Source organism: Amyelois transitella, chromosome 15 (assembly GCF_032362555.1).
Source record: "Amyelois transitella isolate CPQ chromosome 15, ilAmyTran1.1, whole genome shotgun sequence".
Taxonomy (NCBI): Eukaryota; Metazoa; Arthropoda; class Insecta; order Lepidoptera; family Pyralidae; genus Amyelois; species Amyelois transitella.
The window spans coordinates 151,390-168,024 of NC_083518.1; the positions used below are offsets into that span (position 1 = coordinate 151,390).

General features: G+C 35.2%; 1 protein-coding gene across 1 annotated transcript in view; it reads left to right on the forward strand.

Annotated features, from left to right (window-relative positions):
- Nucleotides 1–16,635, forward strand: part of LOC106136489 (disheveled-associated activator of morphogenesis 1) — a 53,072-nt gene that overhangs the window by 22,071 nt on the left and 14,366 nt on the right. The window contains exons 3-4 of the mRNA XM_060948132.1: nucleotides 4,286–4,444; nucleotides 12,341–12,472. Coding sequence (XP_060804115.1) covers nucleotides 4,286–4,444; nucleotides 12,341–12,472 — 291 coding nt within the window. The remainder of the gene's footprint in view (nucleotides 1–4,285; nucleotides 4,445–12,340; nucleotides 12,473–16,635) is intronic.

Sequence of the window (16,635 nt, forward strand, 5' to 3'; positions counted from 1 at the left end):
GGCTGCTGTTTGTCCGTCTATTGTGTTCGGGTCTGTTTGATAACTTCGGACATCTAGTTCCGAGTGTTGCTTTTGATATACAATATACAGATCGTGATTAATCTTTTTGATTTGATGTCTAAAAAACTTACTTTTTTAACACTACATTCTTAAAACAGGCAATTGTGATTCTTATTTAGCAGTCGTATGTAAAAGTAATAAAGTAGAGTTACATTGTCACTGGTTTTCATTGATTCCTAAAATTATAGTTTTGACTTATTATATGGATACAGATAATTCACATTTTGAAGGAAGGCAATTGTGATTCTTATCGAGTAGTCGCATGTCACAATAAATCCATTGCTTGAATGTAAACAGTCCGCGTGCTTTATTGTTTCCAAAGTCTCCACTTTTCTGTTGCTCGTACCTACCTCTACATTGTTCTAGTATCAGTATGCTGGGCATGATTTGGGTTTATTATCTGTCAGCTAATAATGGTCGACATCACCAATATTTATAGCTTGTTTGTTTACTTGTACCAATTTTACATTACTTTCGAGTGAGTTGCCGTGTTCAGAATATTTAGTTGTTTCAAATTAAAATGAGAAAAGGTTTTTTTTTTAATTGTATAGGTTTGTTGACTTTCATCCATAATATATATTTTTTATTAAAGTTCGCCTACAATTTTTAAATTATTTCCTTACAAATAACTTATCGCTATGCCTATTTTTGGAAATCCGATAGAGGCTTCGTTTTTATACACGATTTACGACAATTTCTTTCGATTGATACACAATAGTTTTTAATCCACCATTTCAGTTTTATATTTACAGGATTTTCATTTTATTTGCTATCTTCATCGCCTTTATCTCTCTGGCGAGATGCTCTTGGTCTGCTTTTGACCACGATCCTGGAAGAATCATTTCTTGTACTATACACTCATCCAAAACCTGTTGTAAATAGTTCATATGATTAATGATTCAAAACACGACTCTAGTTATCCGAGATGTTATATCGATTAATTAGATCTTTGTTAGAAGAACTCGATCCTCACCAATCAAATTACTTATTGCATAACTCGATTGGATATGAGGAAGTCGTAAATCGTGATGAGTGTGAAAGATTTATGTGGTGACTTGCTAAAATTCAAATAAACATAATAAGTATTGCATTAATTAAATCAAGAACCGTAAAATTTAACCATCACGATAAGAATACATAAGCTAGCGTTTCTAACGTATAGAACTCTGTCGTTCTGCAAGTTCTTGCTTGGGTTTTGGGTTTGCACCCATTATCTAAGCTTTTGAGTCCAGATACCGTATCCAACTTTATTTTCATTGGCTGGATATTTAAAAATATTAACTGATTTTGGTTATGCGCTAAAACTTCAGTTGGGTGATATTTATAATAACTAAGGTAGTTGGTGATTCAGTGGAGGTATTTAATGAGATCAACAATGAAACTTAATGTCTGCAGTCTCGTTGAAAGTTAAATACCTAATTTATTTAAATAATGACCATTCAATTCAAGTGGCTGCATGATGATTGATGAGCAATTCGATCTTTAAAATGTTGTGCAGGACAGTCACTGCAGGAATTTGAGGTGTCAAGGTGGTAATCTACGCTTCTAAACCACATTATTGGGTGATTTAGGGTCAGTGTTCCACCTGTCCAACTAACAAATTAATAAGATAACAAAGTGCTTTTATTTGGAACTTTTATACTCATGTACTTTTTTATATTTGCAAATTATAAGCGATCTGGCTGAAGATGAAATGAATCGCAAATTACATTTGCCATCTCAGTTCACCGTAACTGTATTTAGATTATTAATTAACATATTTTTTTCCAGGATAAATTTAAATGGGGTGTAATACTCGTATCACATTTCTCAATTTACATTTTCTCTTCATACATCATTTGCCCTTGGTGAGATAAGATTTATCATGTTAAGTATTTATATTGAGTCTGTGACCTAAATATTACTGCTGACACGTCGAACAGTAATATATGCACACCCCTCTAAATCAGCTGTGATCATTCCATTTAGAGTTTCAACACAGTGCGGCCGCGCTATTGTTCACCTGAACTTTGAGTGCGGCATTTACTGAACTGTTGCGAACAGATCACCCGACGATAACCGAATCTTTATGTTTCCCCCGAAACTATGATGAAAGTGGATTTACGAACGGATTATTTATTTGTACAAAAAGTCGGTTTCTCTGTGATTGTTTATTTCTCATAAGCAACCTTGAATTTTCATTCTTGACCGGCGAAGCTGCATAGGTCATATTGGTCACAATGGGTTAATCCAAATCAATTAATAACATTTGGATCATTCCGATATCCGCTCTAGTTCACTACATCGAGAAATATTTTAATAGGTTTTTCTGATAAATTTAGCTAAATTTTATAGCATTATTTTAAGTTAAGTATTGTTATTGTTAATAACAATTCATGTACTGGTGACCATGATCATACAATTTTGATTAATGCTGCTACTTTTCTCACGTCAATACAATAGTCTGAAAGCTAAAAGTGTAACGAATGCAACAATGGGTGCGTCGAGGATGTTGACTTTCAAGCGGCCGTGAACAGGTGATGTGGGTCACCAGGCCGTCATCACCATGGGAGTCACGTCTGGTGATGAGGCTAGGATGTGGGTGAAAGTGAAAGAGTACGCGAGCGCCGTACCGATGGAACTGGTGCAAACAGGTGCGACCCGTTTTGTTTCGGCTTGCGGATGGGTTGGAGAGTATTTTTCGGTCTGATTAGTAAAATCTCTGTTTTTAGGATGGGTAGACAGATACTTCATCTTACTTCTTGCCATGATTTCTGTATACTTTTATAACTTCATCGAAATTCATAACTCTATTCATACAAGCCTGTCCGTTTAGGATAGTCTTGACCTGACCTTTCATCAAGACGTCCGCAATTGTCGGACTAATTCAATCCATATTTGGATACCTTTGTAAAATTTCAATGTCAAATGCGATCGTTTTTGTTATTTATAAAACCAAGGTATCAAAATCAAAAGGTAGGCTTTTAAACTAATTTGTTGATGCATTAAAATAAAGCATTGCTTGCTTTTAACCTAATGTTAGTTTGAGGTCAGATGATTATAAACTCGGCACAAATGATTGATTCGTTGATCGTGATCGCATTATCGGTGTCATTTGCATTTATTAGTTGTATTACCATATTCTTAATGCCCTCTATTTCTATGCTAGTGTAATAAGTACAATTATCAATTCTATTGATTGAATTATATTTATTGCGTGGCATTAAAATATTTTTGTGGTTCAATCGTCGTGAACTAGCTACCTCTGAGTAGATATCTTTAATATTGAATTAGGCCTTTTTTGTGGCATTCTAATAAGATAATTCACGTACTATACTTATAGTAAGCTTTAATTATTTGCGTCGGCCATGCTTTATTTATATTTTTAGACCTAATCAGTATTTCATAAGTTTAGGAACGAGTAATTATTTTCAAAGAAAGTAAGTAGGTTCATCTACGTTTGAGGCAATATGAAACTATACATTCCTTTTAAATACAATGGCTCCTGCTTCGCACAATACATTTCCTGCTGTTGCGTCATTAGAAGAAAGCTGATCGCAAATCGTTCTCGCTTTTCCATCGGCGCCCATCTGTTAAATCTATGTCCGCGCTAAGATCATTTCACTCTTGCTGTCAGCACAAACTATATACGTAACGCATGTGTTTCTACATACAATGAGCGTTCCATTAATGAGATAGAGATCATTCGTTTTTATAGACACTACAAAGAATTTATAAGGACCACCCAGATTGATTAAGCCCCAATTAGAGTTTGGGATTTATCGTTTAAGAGTTTGGGACTCAACAATATAAAAAACTGATAAAGACAATTTTTCCTTGACCTTTGGGTTGTCCTGGTGGTTCGCAGGAGTCTTAATTACAGATAATTGATATTCTTATATTTATATTTATTATGGGACATTTCAACATCACTCAATAATTGTAATTTTATTGTTGTTCCCCGCTTCTTCTACACATGCGCGTTGGAAGCGGTAGTAGTTATAATTAGTTGAGTGATGTGACGTCAATAAGTGATACCTTGTATCCAATTTTGAAAATAAATCTATTCTATTCTAATTTCTTTTTGTTTCACAAGCAACCCTTATTTAATAAAAGATTTTCAAAGCAAGAAAACCTTCAAATAAGCATATAAGAAGAGCATGAAACGACAAGAAAATTTAAGAATTGAACAACTGATCCACATGTGAGACGGAACGTATTAAACTAATTTTAATTCTTATTGCAGGGCCTGCCATCGTGGTCCCGCGGGGTGGAGGTGGCGGAGGCTGCGCGCGCGCGCCTCGTGCGCTGGGCCTGCGGGGACCCGCCGCCGGAGCCCGACCCGCCCAGGAAGAAGATGCCGCACGCCTTGAGGAGACGGTGGCCTTTGTGCCCGTGCCTTCAGGTAATTTCATAAGCCGTGCATGTACAGTCACTTGCAGAGTTAAATTAACACCTATTTGTGGTTACTTATTGACCTCTAGTTTTGGTTTGCATGAACAGGGGTTTGACAACAATGATTATCTCCACCATCCTGGCGGTTTCGTCCCATTGGGACATTGTGGGACAAGATGATCCTAGGTATCCAAATGGTAATTACCATACTACAGAGATTGAGAAAGAGAGAAATTCCGGGTAATAAGTGTTCAGCTGTTGATTCATGGTAACAGAATCAGTTGGCAAGTTGTTTCATGATGAATTTTCAAATCAGTTTAGAATTATTCCCATTTCTCAATAATAATTTGATTTCAGTCATTGTGGTGCCGATGTCAATTAACAATTAACAAGCGATATAAATTTTACTGGAGAATAATTTGATCTGATACTATAATGATAATAAAAGAAGGTAGTAATGTAGATAATAATGTGAATGTCTAGTATTATCGAGGTGCTGATCCCTTAGTTCGTGCATCGTTCATGCTAGACCCAGCCATGAGCAGGATTTCTAAAACCTGCGTCTGCGCACGCGAGCCCTCGCGGCTCCGCCTCTGGCTGATTTGACCGATGACCCTGCTTAATGCTTATCTTTAGTTAAAGCCAGTGAAACTGCACATTTGCCGATTAGAAACTTGTTCGCTGTCATCGCGCGTGTTAGATATCTATATTGTAGCTGGATCTAGCAATTTGTTTGGCTCTTCAAGCTTAAACAGTTATGACCCATTAGCTTATTCACACTGTTATTTATCAACGTTTGCATCTACAAATGAATGAAGGTGTAATCCCACTAATTTCAGAAATACGAAAGTAGGTTACTCTCTCTTTTACCTTCATGGCTTTACATATATTTTGATGACATTTGTAAATAGTTTGAAGCTTGACGAAATTCCGATGCGGTTTATATCCCAAACATTAATAACTCAAATATCTTTCATGATAATTTTTAATCCAACATGATTTTATAAAAGACATTGATTTATAATATAATTTATAAAATTTAAACGATAGTAAAATCCATTGCGATAATGAGAGGAGATAACAAAAGTCAAGGACACGGCTAAGTCGGTCAAAGAACCGGTGTTGAACAATGCGCGACTATTGTCGTCTGGCTGATGCTGAATCAGTGTGGCATTTCCTATCGCGACATGATGGCAATAAACACTTTGGACATTTCTTGCCATCTGCCAAAAGAAAATTAAAAAAAAATCGGTTAAGTTGTTTAAGAAATATTTACAATTTTGTAAAAACTAAAATTTTACTAAAATTTAAACTAATAATATATTTATTTTGGAGCCGGACTAATGTTTTTACAATATTAATTCGTGTATCAAACTACAGTAGGTTCAAGTTCTTCATAAATGGGTTTAGATTTATGCATTTTGTTTTGGTCGTCGAAATTAATTGTATTCGCGAGACCTAAGTTAGCGACGACCGGTTTACAACATCCTTTTAGTAAACTGAAATTCCAAACAAGCACATTGCAAATGTAGGGCAGCCCATATAGTATAACTGATAACATAGTCATTGACGTCAAAAAAGGTAGTGATAAGAGTAGAAAACGGTAGATATAAAAGAGGAGTGAAATATTTGTTCTAGTAATTACGGGGAGAGCAAAACCAAACGATTTCCTGTGTATGTAGTAGAAGGCGAATAAAGAACAAAATATTGAATTCAACCTACCGTGATAATTTTCGATGCGATAGTCGTCCTAGGTCTGAAATTCGCAAGAACAGGTTGATGATATTTTTTTAACTGATCTTGCTGCCTACCCATTGTTACAACGCTGTTTTTGTTTTAATCTGGTACAGTGATGTACCAGATTAAAACAAAAACAGCGAGTCTACTGTTTGTGTGGCTTGTCAGATGTCACTCTTCAGCCTTAAGTTTGTCTACATCTGTAAAAATACTGTGGCCATCTCAGCGAAATATTTTCTACATAGATACATATATAATCACGTCCGCATCACTTGCGGGGTAGACAGAGCCAACATTCTCGAAAAGACCAATAGGCCACGTACAGCTGTTTGGCTTAATGATAGAATTGAGATTCAAATAGTGACAGGTCGCCTAAAAGAAGAATCCCAAGTTTATAAGCCTATTCCTTAGTTGTTTATAACAAAATTCATGGTAAACAGATGGAGTGGTCCTATTCTTTTTTCTATTGGTGCCGAAAATCACACGGCACTATATAAATATATTCAATGCATTGATTAATAATTATGTCAGTTGCCAGCAATACATACATATCTAACACAGCAACAAATCAAAGCCCTTCGCTCGGGGAAAGTGGCACAGCGGACCAGCTCGCCCGATGCTGTATCCGATGTGTTTGGTGTCGCCTTACTCGCACTTTAATCGATATTAGATACACAACACAACAATCGATATTTGATATACTTCACAATAATCCGATATGTGTAGTTTGGATATACTACACCACGTGTTCCGGAACGAAGGTTGACAGCATTCACTGATTAATGGAACTTTAATTATATATGAGATAACAAGTCATTATTGTGTGTACCAAATTTCATAAAAATCTGCCAGTAGATTAAAAGAGAAAGAGTTACAAACATACATCCACACGATGACATCTTAACAAACGTTCGCTTTTTTTAATATGTATTGAGTAGGTGATGATTGGAAGGTTGCATGTTTGCAGTAAACCGTATGGGAATCGCGATATGGTAGTACATACATACATACATAAAATCACGCCTCTTTCCCGGAGGGGTAGGCAGAAAGAGTATACCTAGTAGTAGTATACCTGTATATTTTCATGATTTTATAATTCTTGCCATAGTCTTGATAAACCTGTGCCAGATTTTATTAAAATTGGTCCTGAAGTTTTTGTGTTCATTCACAAACATGAAAAATACGAAAAGAATATTTTTTTAAAGTATCAGTTTGAATAGTTCAAAGAGAAGGAGAATCAGTTTGGTTCACAATTCACAAAATTAACATTTTAATCTGATTAAATTTTAAATTGAATTTTTCACAATTAATTTTTTTATCGGTGTTATAGCCAATGCTGATAGAGAATCAAAAAAGGAAATAAAGTGAGGAACACCATAACGAAAAGGAAATTTAGCAGAAGCGAAAGTCATGAATTAATAAAGGCATGTTTATCTGACCTCGGGTTCAATGGCTTGTCCAATTTTAATTTATTCAAAGTTACAAAAAAGGCGATTCACATGTTACATAAAATTATTACGTAGAGAAAATGTTTTTATATTCGTCGGCATAGTATTTCAATAATAACTCACGTAGATGGTATTTCATCTGCACATGCGCATCATTCAATCCAAATCAGTTTATTATTTTATTTTTTGAAATTTATTGGCAATTCGCTATGGGCTCTCAACGTGTTTATAACTTGTGGGATTGCCATCATTAATGACAATACAAAAAGAAATCGAAAATCATTCTTTACCTCTTCACAGTTAATTAATTGGAACGATTTTAATGAAAAGTAAAAAGTTCGGTACAAATATAGTTAACACCTTGGAAACAAAAGCTACTTCTTTTGCAGTATCAGCCTACTTTTTTGAGAAAGAGGCGGAATCAGTATTTATATAAAACATACAAATTAAAGAATTGATTTCGGTTGCCAAAACAGTCGGCGAGGAAGGCCCTACAATACAAGTGCAAGTCTATCAGAACCAGTTCTCCTTGCTTTGGAAAGCCGGAATGTCGGCCACTCGATACATATTTATCAGCAAGATGCGCGGGTTCGGACTGCCGACGGCCACGTGCTCTGTTTTCACCATTTTGTCAAGTTATTTATGCTCGAGAAATCTCAGATTACCTAGAGACAGTTGAAAAATTGAGTTTAAGATTTGTATACCTCTATAATTAAACAGCATTATCTGTGAAGGGAATTAGAAAGTTGAGGTTAAACTAATACTCTAATTTTAACAGATATTGATTGATTGGCATTTTGGACACATCTATTGGGCTAATCATGGAATCTGTTGATCCAATCAGGAGTTCAAACACTGAGGTCAGCCATAATTGAAATAAACTCAACACGACACGTCAGTGCAACAATAGGACGGTTGAAGAATTCAAGAATGATATTGCAACAGTTCTTGTGCAACTGAATGCGTTTAAAAAGAGTTCAGCTGGCAGCTGGTTTGAAAAGGTCAAAGGAAGAATTCCTTAAACAGAAATTGATTAATAATTAGAGAGTATTGTTGATCAACAAACAAGGCTAGGGTCAGTGGTCTGGCAAACATTGCCCCGGGCTTAAACGATGTGTAGGTGATGGCTTCAAAAAATTCTAAAGATAAGATACGGCTGTGGAGTTCTTGCTCAAATTATGAATCATCACTTTCCTCATGGCTCGTTGCCTTTGCATTACAAGACAGATTTAATATAACAATTCTCATTTCTGTAGGTATATGACCAACAAGAAATAGAGGACGATCGGAATTTAAGTTTCTTGAATGTTTTTATTAATTTTATCAAAAACAATTCGTAAACTTTCTGCACACACTGTAGGGTATACAACAGTACGTCCCGGGTCAAGAGCCACATTCTAGTTGTTATCGCGTCCGTATTTACGAGCCCTTTGTCGTAATTAAACGACTTAATTGCCGATCGAATTAGAGCAAGACAATAGTATAGACGGAAGCCATTACTGACAGGCCCTCTCCCGATTGTGACATATTGCCCTGTGCCGGTATCGTGAGGTCGTCTGTTTGTTTGTTGTTTTGTTTCTCTAAATTAAATGCGGCGCCGACAACTTGTGTGTTGTGTTGATTAAGATGAGTGCCAGGAACAGCAGGCGCCTAAGGTTTTCGTTCAAACGGAGAAATTCTTTGGCAAGGCATGGTGTAAGTTTTGCTCGTATTCATAAGTACATGTAGATAAAATTTTATTAAGGTACTAGGTAAGGTTCTCCTGCAAAGTTTGCGGAGGTCAGATGGGAGTCAGTTACCGTAAAAAACTGACTTACCCAATCCAGAGTAGTGGTCCCATGGAGTTTAACCGGGACTTACGCTAGGAGAATGATGACATTGAATATTGTACCTATTTATGCATATAAGATTTTATGTATAGCATTTTTTATTCATTGCTCGTTTAATTATCATTTTTTAAACTAAATCAATTTGGGGAGAATATAATATGAAGTAGTGATTAGAAATTATCTAAAGTTATTAAATATTGTCTAAGAATTAGGAAAAATTGAAGTCAATCAATGAATAAGTCCTAACCTGAATAACCGATGCATTAAATGCAGTTTATTGTCTTGTTTAAGTTCTCGTAAATATTAATACAGCCAATAATGGCAGCGCCCTTTAAATCACAAATAAAATGGTTTCGGAGGAGACGCCAGCCTCGGTGAAGTCATCGACGGGAATAAAGCAATTCCTTCAAAAGACAGGGCTGAGGGCACACACTCGATGAAAACTGGAAATGATATTTTCAAATCTCTTTTAAATAATCTACAAATGGAAGATAACTATCCGATAAAATTTAATTTGTGAATTAACTTATACTGAATTCGATTTAATAAAATAAAGACAAAAGACGCGGCTGCTTTATCTAATGAGGTTTAATAGCATACAGATATAGAATTCTATGAGAAATGTGTAGATTATGGAATTGAAGAAAATCACAATGATTATTTTTAAAAATACTCATCCTAAGAATAGAGGTATTGCATTGTACTCATTTTATTAATTCGTCTTTAAAATATTCCATCGTTAATCATCTAAACAAAATATTTACATATTGCTAGTGTCAAATATTTCATGCACTTTGACATGTATTAATGTGAATATTAATAAGTTATAATCGGTTTGAGGCAGTTTATACACAAATAAATCATTAGTTGTTCGATAAATAATTATATTTCGCAATATTCGCTTTGCTGGTGTGATTAGTAAGTATTCTTTAATGTGGCATTGGAGTAACTTCTCAAGGTTTTTGAACATGAAGTTCTATTACTCGTTGTAGGTATAATAAATTAGTATTAGAATTATTTTTGTTTTGCATATTCGTTTTGAGTTCAAAAATGAATTTAAACGATATGTTCGCTGGCTCCGAACGATAACCTTTCTTTAATTAATTATTTAAATGTTGTATTTGAGAAATAGCAAGAAGGAAGTTTTTTATTGACTACGAACACGTGTATTTTGTCTGCATTTATGATACTCTTAACCTGTCTGTCTCACTAGAACTTCTTCAAATTGTTAATCTGCTTGTAATGACCAAAGCAATTTGTTTCTGTCAACTTGTATTCTCTTTGCCGTCAACCCTGCCTGTCCTACACCAAGTCTCCGCGACGTGCGGCACTCGTCCGATGATTTTTGTGTTCTAGACGCGTCTGCGGCGCCCTCGCCTAATGGTTATGTTGATGACTCACTCCTCAATGCTCATGTTCATTTCTTTCTGTATTGCAGATTGTAATCAGTTCAACCTTCTCATTAATATACATATGTACATAAATTCACGCCTCTTCTAAGGGGTAGGCAGAGACTATATCATTCCACTTGCCACGATCCCTGCATACTTTATCCGCTTCATCCAACAATTTCGCATTTATTTTCAGTTTATGGGCTTTAGTTTTAAGAATCTGTAAGGCACTTAGGAGAAAAATTATGAATATGGAACGCGTTGATCTAGAGTAATGTTGAGTTATGTAACTCGAGCGCATCGTTATTAAAGTCTGTAATGGAGGTTGCATGAAAATATTGTTATTATGGAATTTCTCATGAAAAAGGGTCTTTGGTAGACTTTTTTTTATTTTCCGCAATATGCCCGCTTGATCTTGGGTAATGAAGGCTAACCAACTTATAGTATGCCATAAATAAGTTGTCTTAAGATTTACGTTTTTTTATTTGTCACGAAGTACATATTCTGTCCTGCCTTCTGCGAAATTTTGAACTTTAACTCTAATATACAGACCAGTAAAACATTTGATATTTACATTAAAAGACTCATGTATAAAACATATAAATTAACCAAGGAGACCTAGGCAAGTTTTATATGGGCGCTATATATAGTTCAAGACAAGAAGTACTTAAAGCGTGTTTGTATTCCGTCTCAGAGGGCCACATTTTTTCGGTATTTCCTCACTTCTCTACTTAATTATGTCCGAGGTAGTTTAATTGACTTGATTTATTAAGTACTTCCACGAGGTGAAGAAAAGAACATGGAAATGGTGACGCGCAAAATTTCCTCATAAAAGTTATGTCGTATCGTCCACTCGCTTCTTCACAATGTTCCCTTTAAATGTATCCTTATCGTACATCAAATGAAAATAAATGACTCTCGCGACTGTTTCGTCTACATGGTTGCTCGGATGTATTCTTTTCTCTTTCGTATGCAATTTAAATTGTCAGCCACCAGCCTTTTGTATTTGTGTAGTGGAAACATTTATTCTCATAATAAAATTCGTGGCCTGTGGAGAACACAAATAATTTGGTTATGTAACGTCAACAACGGCGAAATGATTTATTGGTGGTGCATTACTGACTGAAGCATGTTCACAAGTTCATTTACTTTTTATTGCATTTTTTGGCCAATAACACGATGAAGAGAAACTTTTGATTTATAGTTTCTTTTATTGATGTTCGCTGCAATTTTTTTTTTGGTGATACGAAGGAAGCTGCTACTGTTGTAATTTACTGATTGTTTTGTTACATTATGATAATTAATTTACGATAATTACCTTGATTTCTGGATGGTTTAGGTTTATTCTTCTTTGTATTCTCTGATTATAAACCTACATGTGTTTGTTATTATTTATCTTAATGTAATATTATATTTTAGCTGCCTTTTCTATTTCATGGTCACAACTATTGAATTTTCACAAGCCTACAATTCAATCTTTAACTATATAATTTGATTGCAGAATGACGAACCCCCCGAGATCACGTACTGCGTGGTGGGGGGCGAGGGCGGCACCCTGGCGCTGCAGGCCGTCACCCCGACGCATCCCATGCCTCCGCTCGAGGAACTCGACGCCAAGTTTGCTGAGCTGGTGGTAAGTAATACCTCCTGGAAACATCCATGACACTGCAAGTAGTGAAACTTGAGATTCTCCTTTTAGGCGATGGGCTAGCAACCTGTCACTATTTGAATCTCAATTCAATCAATAAGCCAAACAGCTGATCGTGGCCTATTGGTCTTTTTGAAACTGTTGGCTCTTTCTACCCCGCAAGGGATAAAGACGTGATTATATGAACATGAATAATATATTAATAAAAAAGAATATCCGTTAATTTTAGGTAAAAATTTGGATTAAAAATATTATAAAGATGTATCCAAATGACTTCCGCGCCATTAAAAGAACATTGTCGCAGTTGCCTTTTCCTGGTGTTTTCGACCACGGTAAACGTGTATTACCTAAGTATTTATTATATTGTTATGCAATAAAAACAATTTCAACCACATGAAAGTATAAGCGTGAGTGTTATCATAACATTCACTTAAATAACATGTATTCTACGAGGTATCAAGAAAGTTAAAATCATCGTTACGTATTTTTGACCTTTGCCAAATTTAATTTTATAATCTGACAACACAACATTGATAATGAGTTTTTTCATATAGTGATTTTATATTATTTTCATCATAGAATATTCCAATTAGCTTGTCCATTTCAAATTGATTAATTAATAAAGATAAATTTTCCACAGTTAGTATACCTATGTACCCAAATAGTAATTTCATGTAATTTATCGAAATCTTTAAAATGATTTTCTTCGAGAACTACAAAAACTTATTTCTTTAAATTAACTTCAAAATTCTATTATCCTTAATTGAATAAATTTATTACCTTATAAGAAATTGATTTACATTTGAAGTAATTTTGTACTGTTCCGTGTAACCGGTTACATCAGATATTGTTCCACTGAAAAGTTATTGTCATTTAAAAGAATGTTAATAACATAATGGATCTCAAAACAAAATGATGAGTTTTCATAATAATTCTCTCCATCGTTCCCATCGTTCTTTGCCTAGGTAATTTCGTCATTGTCATCTGTGTCGGTTTTGTTACACAACTAACTGCTTTGCCATTATCTTCAATTGCGGCTTTTAGTCGCACTGCTCTTTATACAATATTGTTGGGCACAATAATTAATCTAGTTATATAAATCAATCTATATTAATTGATAAAAATCTAACTGACGTTTATAAAACTTTTGCATTATTGATTGACTGACAGAAAACGTACAGCCGGAAGGAAACTTGGCATGTACGAGTATTTCTTTTTAAACGTATTAACGTAAAGAGAAACACTAAGAGGTGTTGTCCTCTGAAATGGCCATGGGAATCGGTCTTAATTGAATGGTGAATTGGTGACTCACAATACTGATGAAAATTAGGCAGTTGACAACTGTACCAAGTTTTTTTACAATACAAATCGGTACTGATTGAGACCTTAAAGCCTCGGCGCGCCGCCGTCCAAATTGGCTACCGGGTCAATGGCAGATAATTAACAAGTTGAACCAATTAACGCACTGGATGCCTGAGAATCTGGTAGTTCACCGCGTGGAGAGGGTCAGGTGTGATCACTTAATTCACTTAAAGGTGCATCAGCAGGGAGGTGAATAGTAGCTAACTTTATTATAAGTAAATTAAATCAATATAATACTGACACTACTAGTGGCCCATTCTTCTTTTGAGTTATTAATGACAAATTTTTTTACAAAATTAGTGTTGCCCAAAAGGAAGCCACGGCATACACAGGCTCGTTTGCTTCTTTGACATCATCATGTTAACAAAAGCAATCAGAATGGTCACACACTCTGGCCTAATATTTATCACAAAATATTTGAGCTGTCGCGTGGAATTGACTGTGCTCGGCTAATGGTATTAAACGCAATTGAATACGGTAATATGAGAAACGTATTTTCACTTTACCAAGGAATGGCACAGAAGTCTCACTCCCAGCCCATTAAAGCAGGACAAGGCAATCACGGATCAATAAATAATATTCTGCGAGGTAACTTCGTAAATACTGAAGCTAACTGACTTTTACCCGTTGGAAAAACCACTTAAATATCAGAAAAGCTGCAAAGAAACTACAAGTACTACTACTAGTTTCAAATAACATTAAACCAGATGGTTTAATAATATTGGAATTATTAAAATTTGTTATTTTTTATGTTAGTTATGAATGCTCTTAAGATATGATTGATAGTATTTAGATCTCCCATAATTTTTATATTTATTTAGCGCTTATTCTGATTAGATTTTGATCGGATGAAATCGATTAAGTACCACAAATCAAATTTATTTTTTTTTGGTGCCTTACTGCTAATATATACGTAACAATGTTAATGTGGATCAGACAAGTGGCTGCATAAAGGAGGAACGCGGCTTCTCGTGACTGCGCGAAGGCTGCGGCACAAATTAATTCTATAATCAACTATTTAATGAACTGGAAAATGCAACTAGTTTGAGATCGCCTTTGAAAGTCTAATGTAAATCGTAAGATCAGTTGACCTTTCCGATATTCTTGGAAATACAGACTCCGTTGTATCTTATTGGAAGTTAATCTTCTCAGTTTCATGGGAAACAAATAGATGCCAGGAACTATGCTTAGTTTTCAATATAACTGTCAAAAAGGAGGAAAATATTATTATTTTGAATGCAATAAAAATATTATTAATTATTATAGCTTTTCTTTTAGATTTTGTTCTATAAGGCTATGGTGAAATTGAGTTGGCTGGTTTGAATTAAATGCAGCATCAGAGTTCGTCAAACAACAGCCTGCGGGCTAACCAATGAGAATTTCATTGTTTAATCAAATCATACAACTTTATAATATCAATTGTACAACATAACAATCGATGTAGACGTATCGATAGCCGAAGAAAATTTGCTGAAAGACATCTTAACAATGATTGATGCTGTGGAGAAAATACGTACGAATCTTTGTGATATAAGCGGAGGAATAAGTGAAATCATTTATAACTTGTTCACTTGTAGGGATGGTACATGCGCGCCGTGTAAAGTTTTGTTTGTGTTTCCGAAGTGTGCGATTTTTTAAGAGTCGAAAATTTTATTAAAGTCTTAGTTCTATTGCTTTGTCAAAGATGTGTGATTTAAAGAACTATAGTTTATAATCATCAAATATTTTTTTTTAACATTACTGTTAATTAGTAAACACTGATCAGCAGCGGTGACAGCCCTACTCAACGGTCAGCTTGTAACACTAGTGCCAATCATACCAATAGATGATCCCACCGGCATGGAGAAAGTATTTACAATAGACATTTTTGACTGTCATGTAACTAAGTGAAATATCAATGACAATGCACTATCAGAAAACAAACACCACACGTAAACATCATAATCACTGTAGCGCAGGCGCGGGTTAGCCACGGCTTTATGAGTATGAATTATGATGCGAGTAACGCGTGTGAAATCGAAACTAAGAGGCAAGAACTTTGTATTCTTTTTTTTGCATAATCTGTTCACAAATTCTGAATATTTCCTGGTATATGAATTTTGCTACATTTATAAGCTGGATGTTAGTTGCTATGAGCATATATCCGCATTTTGTAAATTTTACAAAGATTTGGTAAATCTGATTTTTGAAGCAAATGATTTTGTCTGCAAATACCTACGTATCTATATGTAAAAGCGTAGTTGGTTCCTTATCCAATTGCTACGTTCACGAGCTGATTATGTATCCGGGCGAACACTAGATCTCTGGTCGGACACACAAATTGGTACAACAAGACAACACGTCTTCACAGACAGGTGATCTTCTGCTCTAACAGAATAATGATGAGTATCCGGAGTTAGGGACAGCAGTTCTTTATATCAAATTGTCAAAACAATTGGTATCTTCTCATCAAACCGACATTGACATGTCTGGTGAGAGAGAAGTCGATGCTCGCCTTTGACTCGTCAGTTGCATTAGGGTTTTAACTATTAGATTATTGTATAGAGTTCAACTGTTACCACTAGGTTATGAAGGCAATTATTGATAGCCGTTCTTCCTTGTTATGGTTATAGAACTATATATTCTAATTCACAATGATCATTATTAAATTACGCAAAGAGATCAACGGCCTTTATAGCGCAGCGGTTGTAAGCTTGTCTGTGTCACAGTTGGTCCCAGGTTCGAAACCCGGCCAGGGAAATGAGAAACGATGAAACGTGATGAGAAACGACTTTCTCTGATTAGTG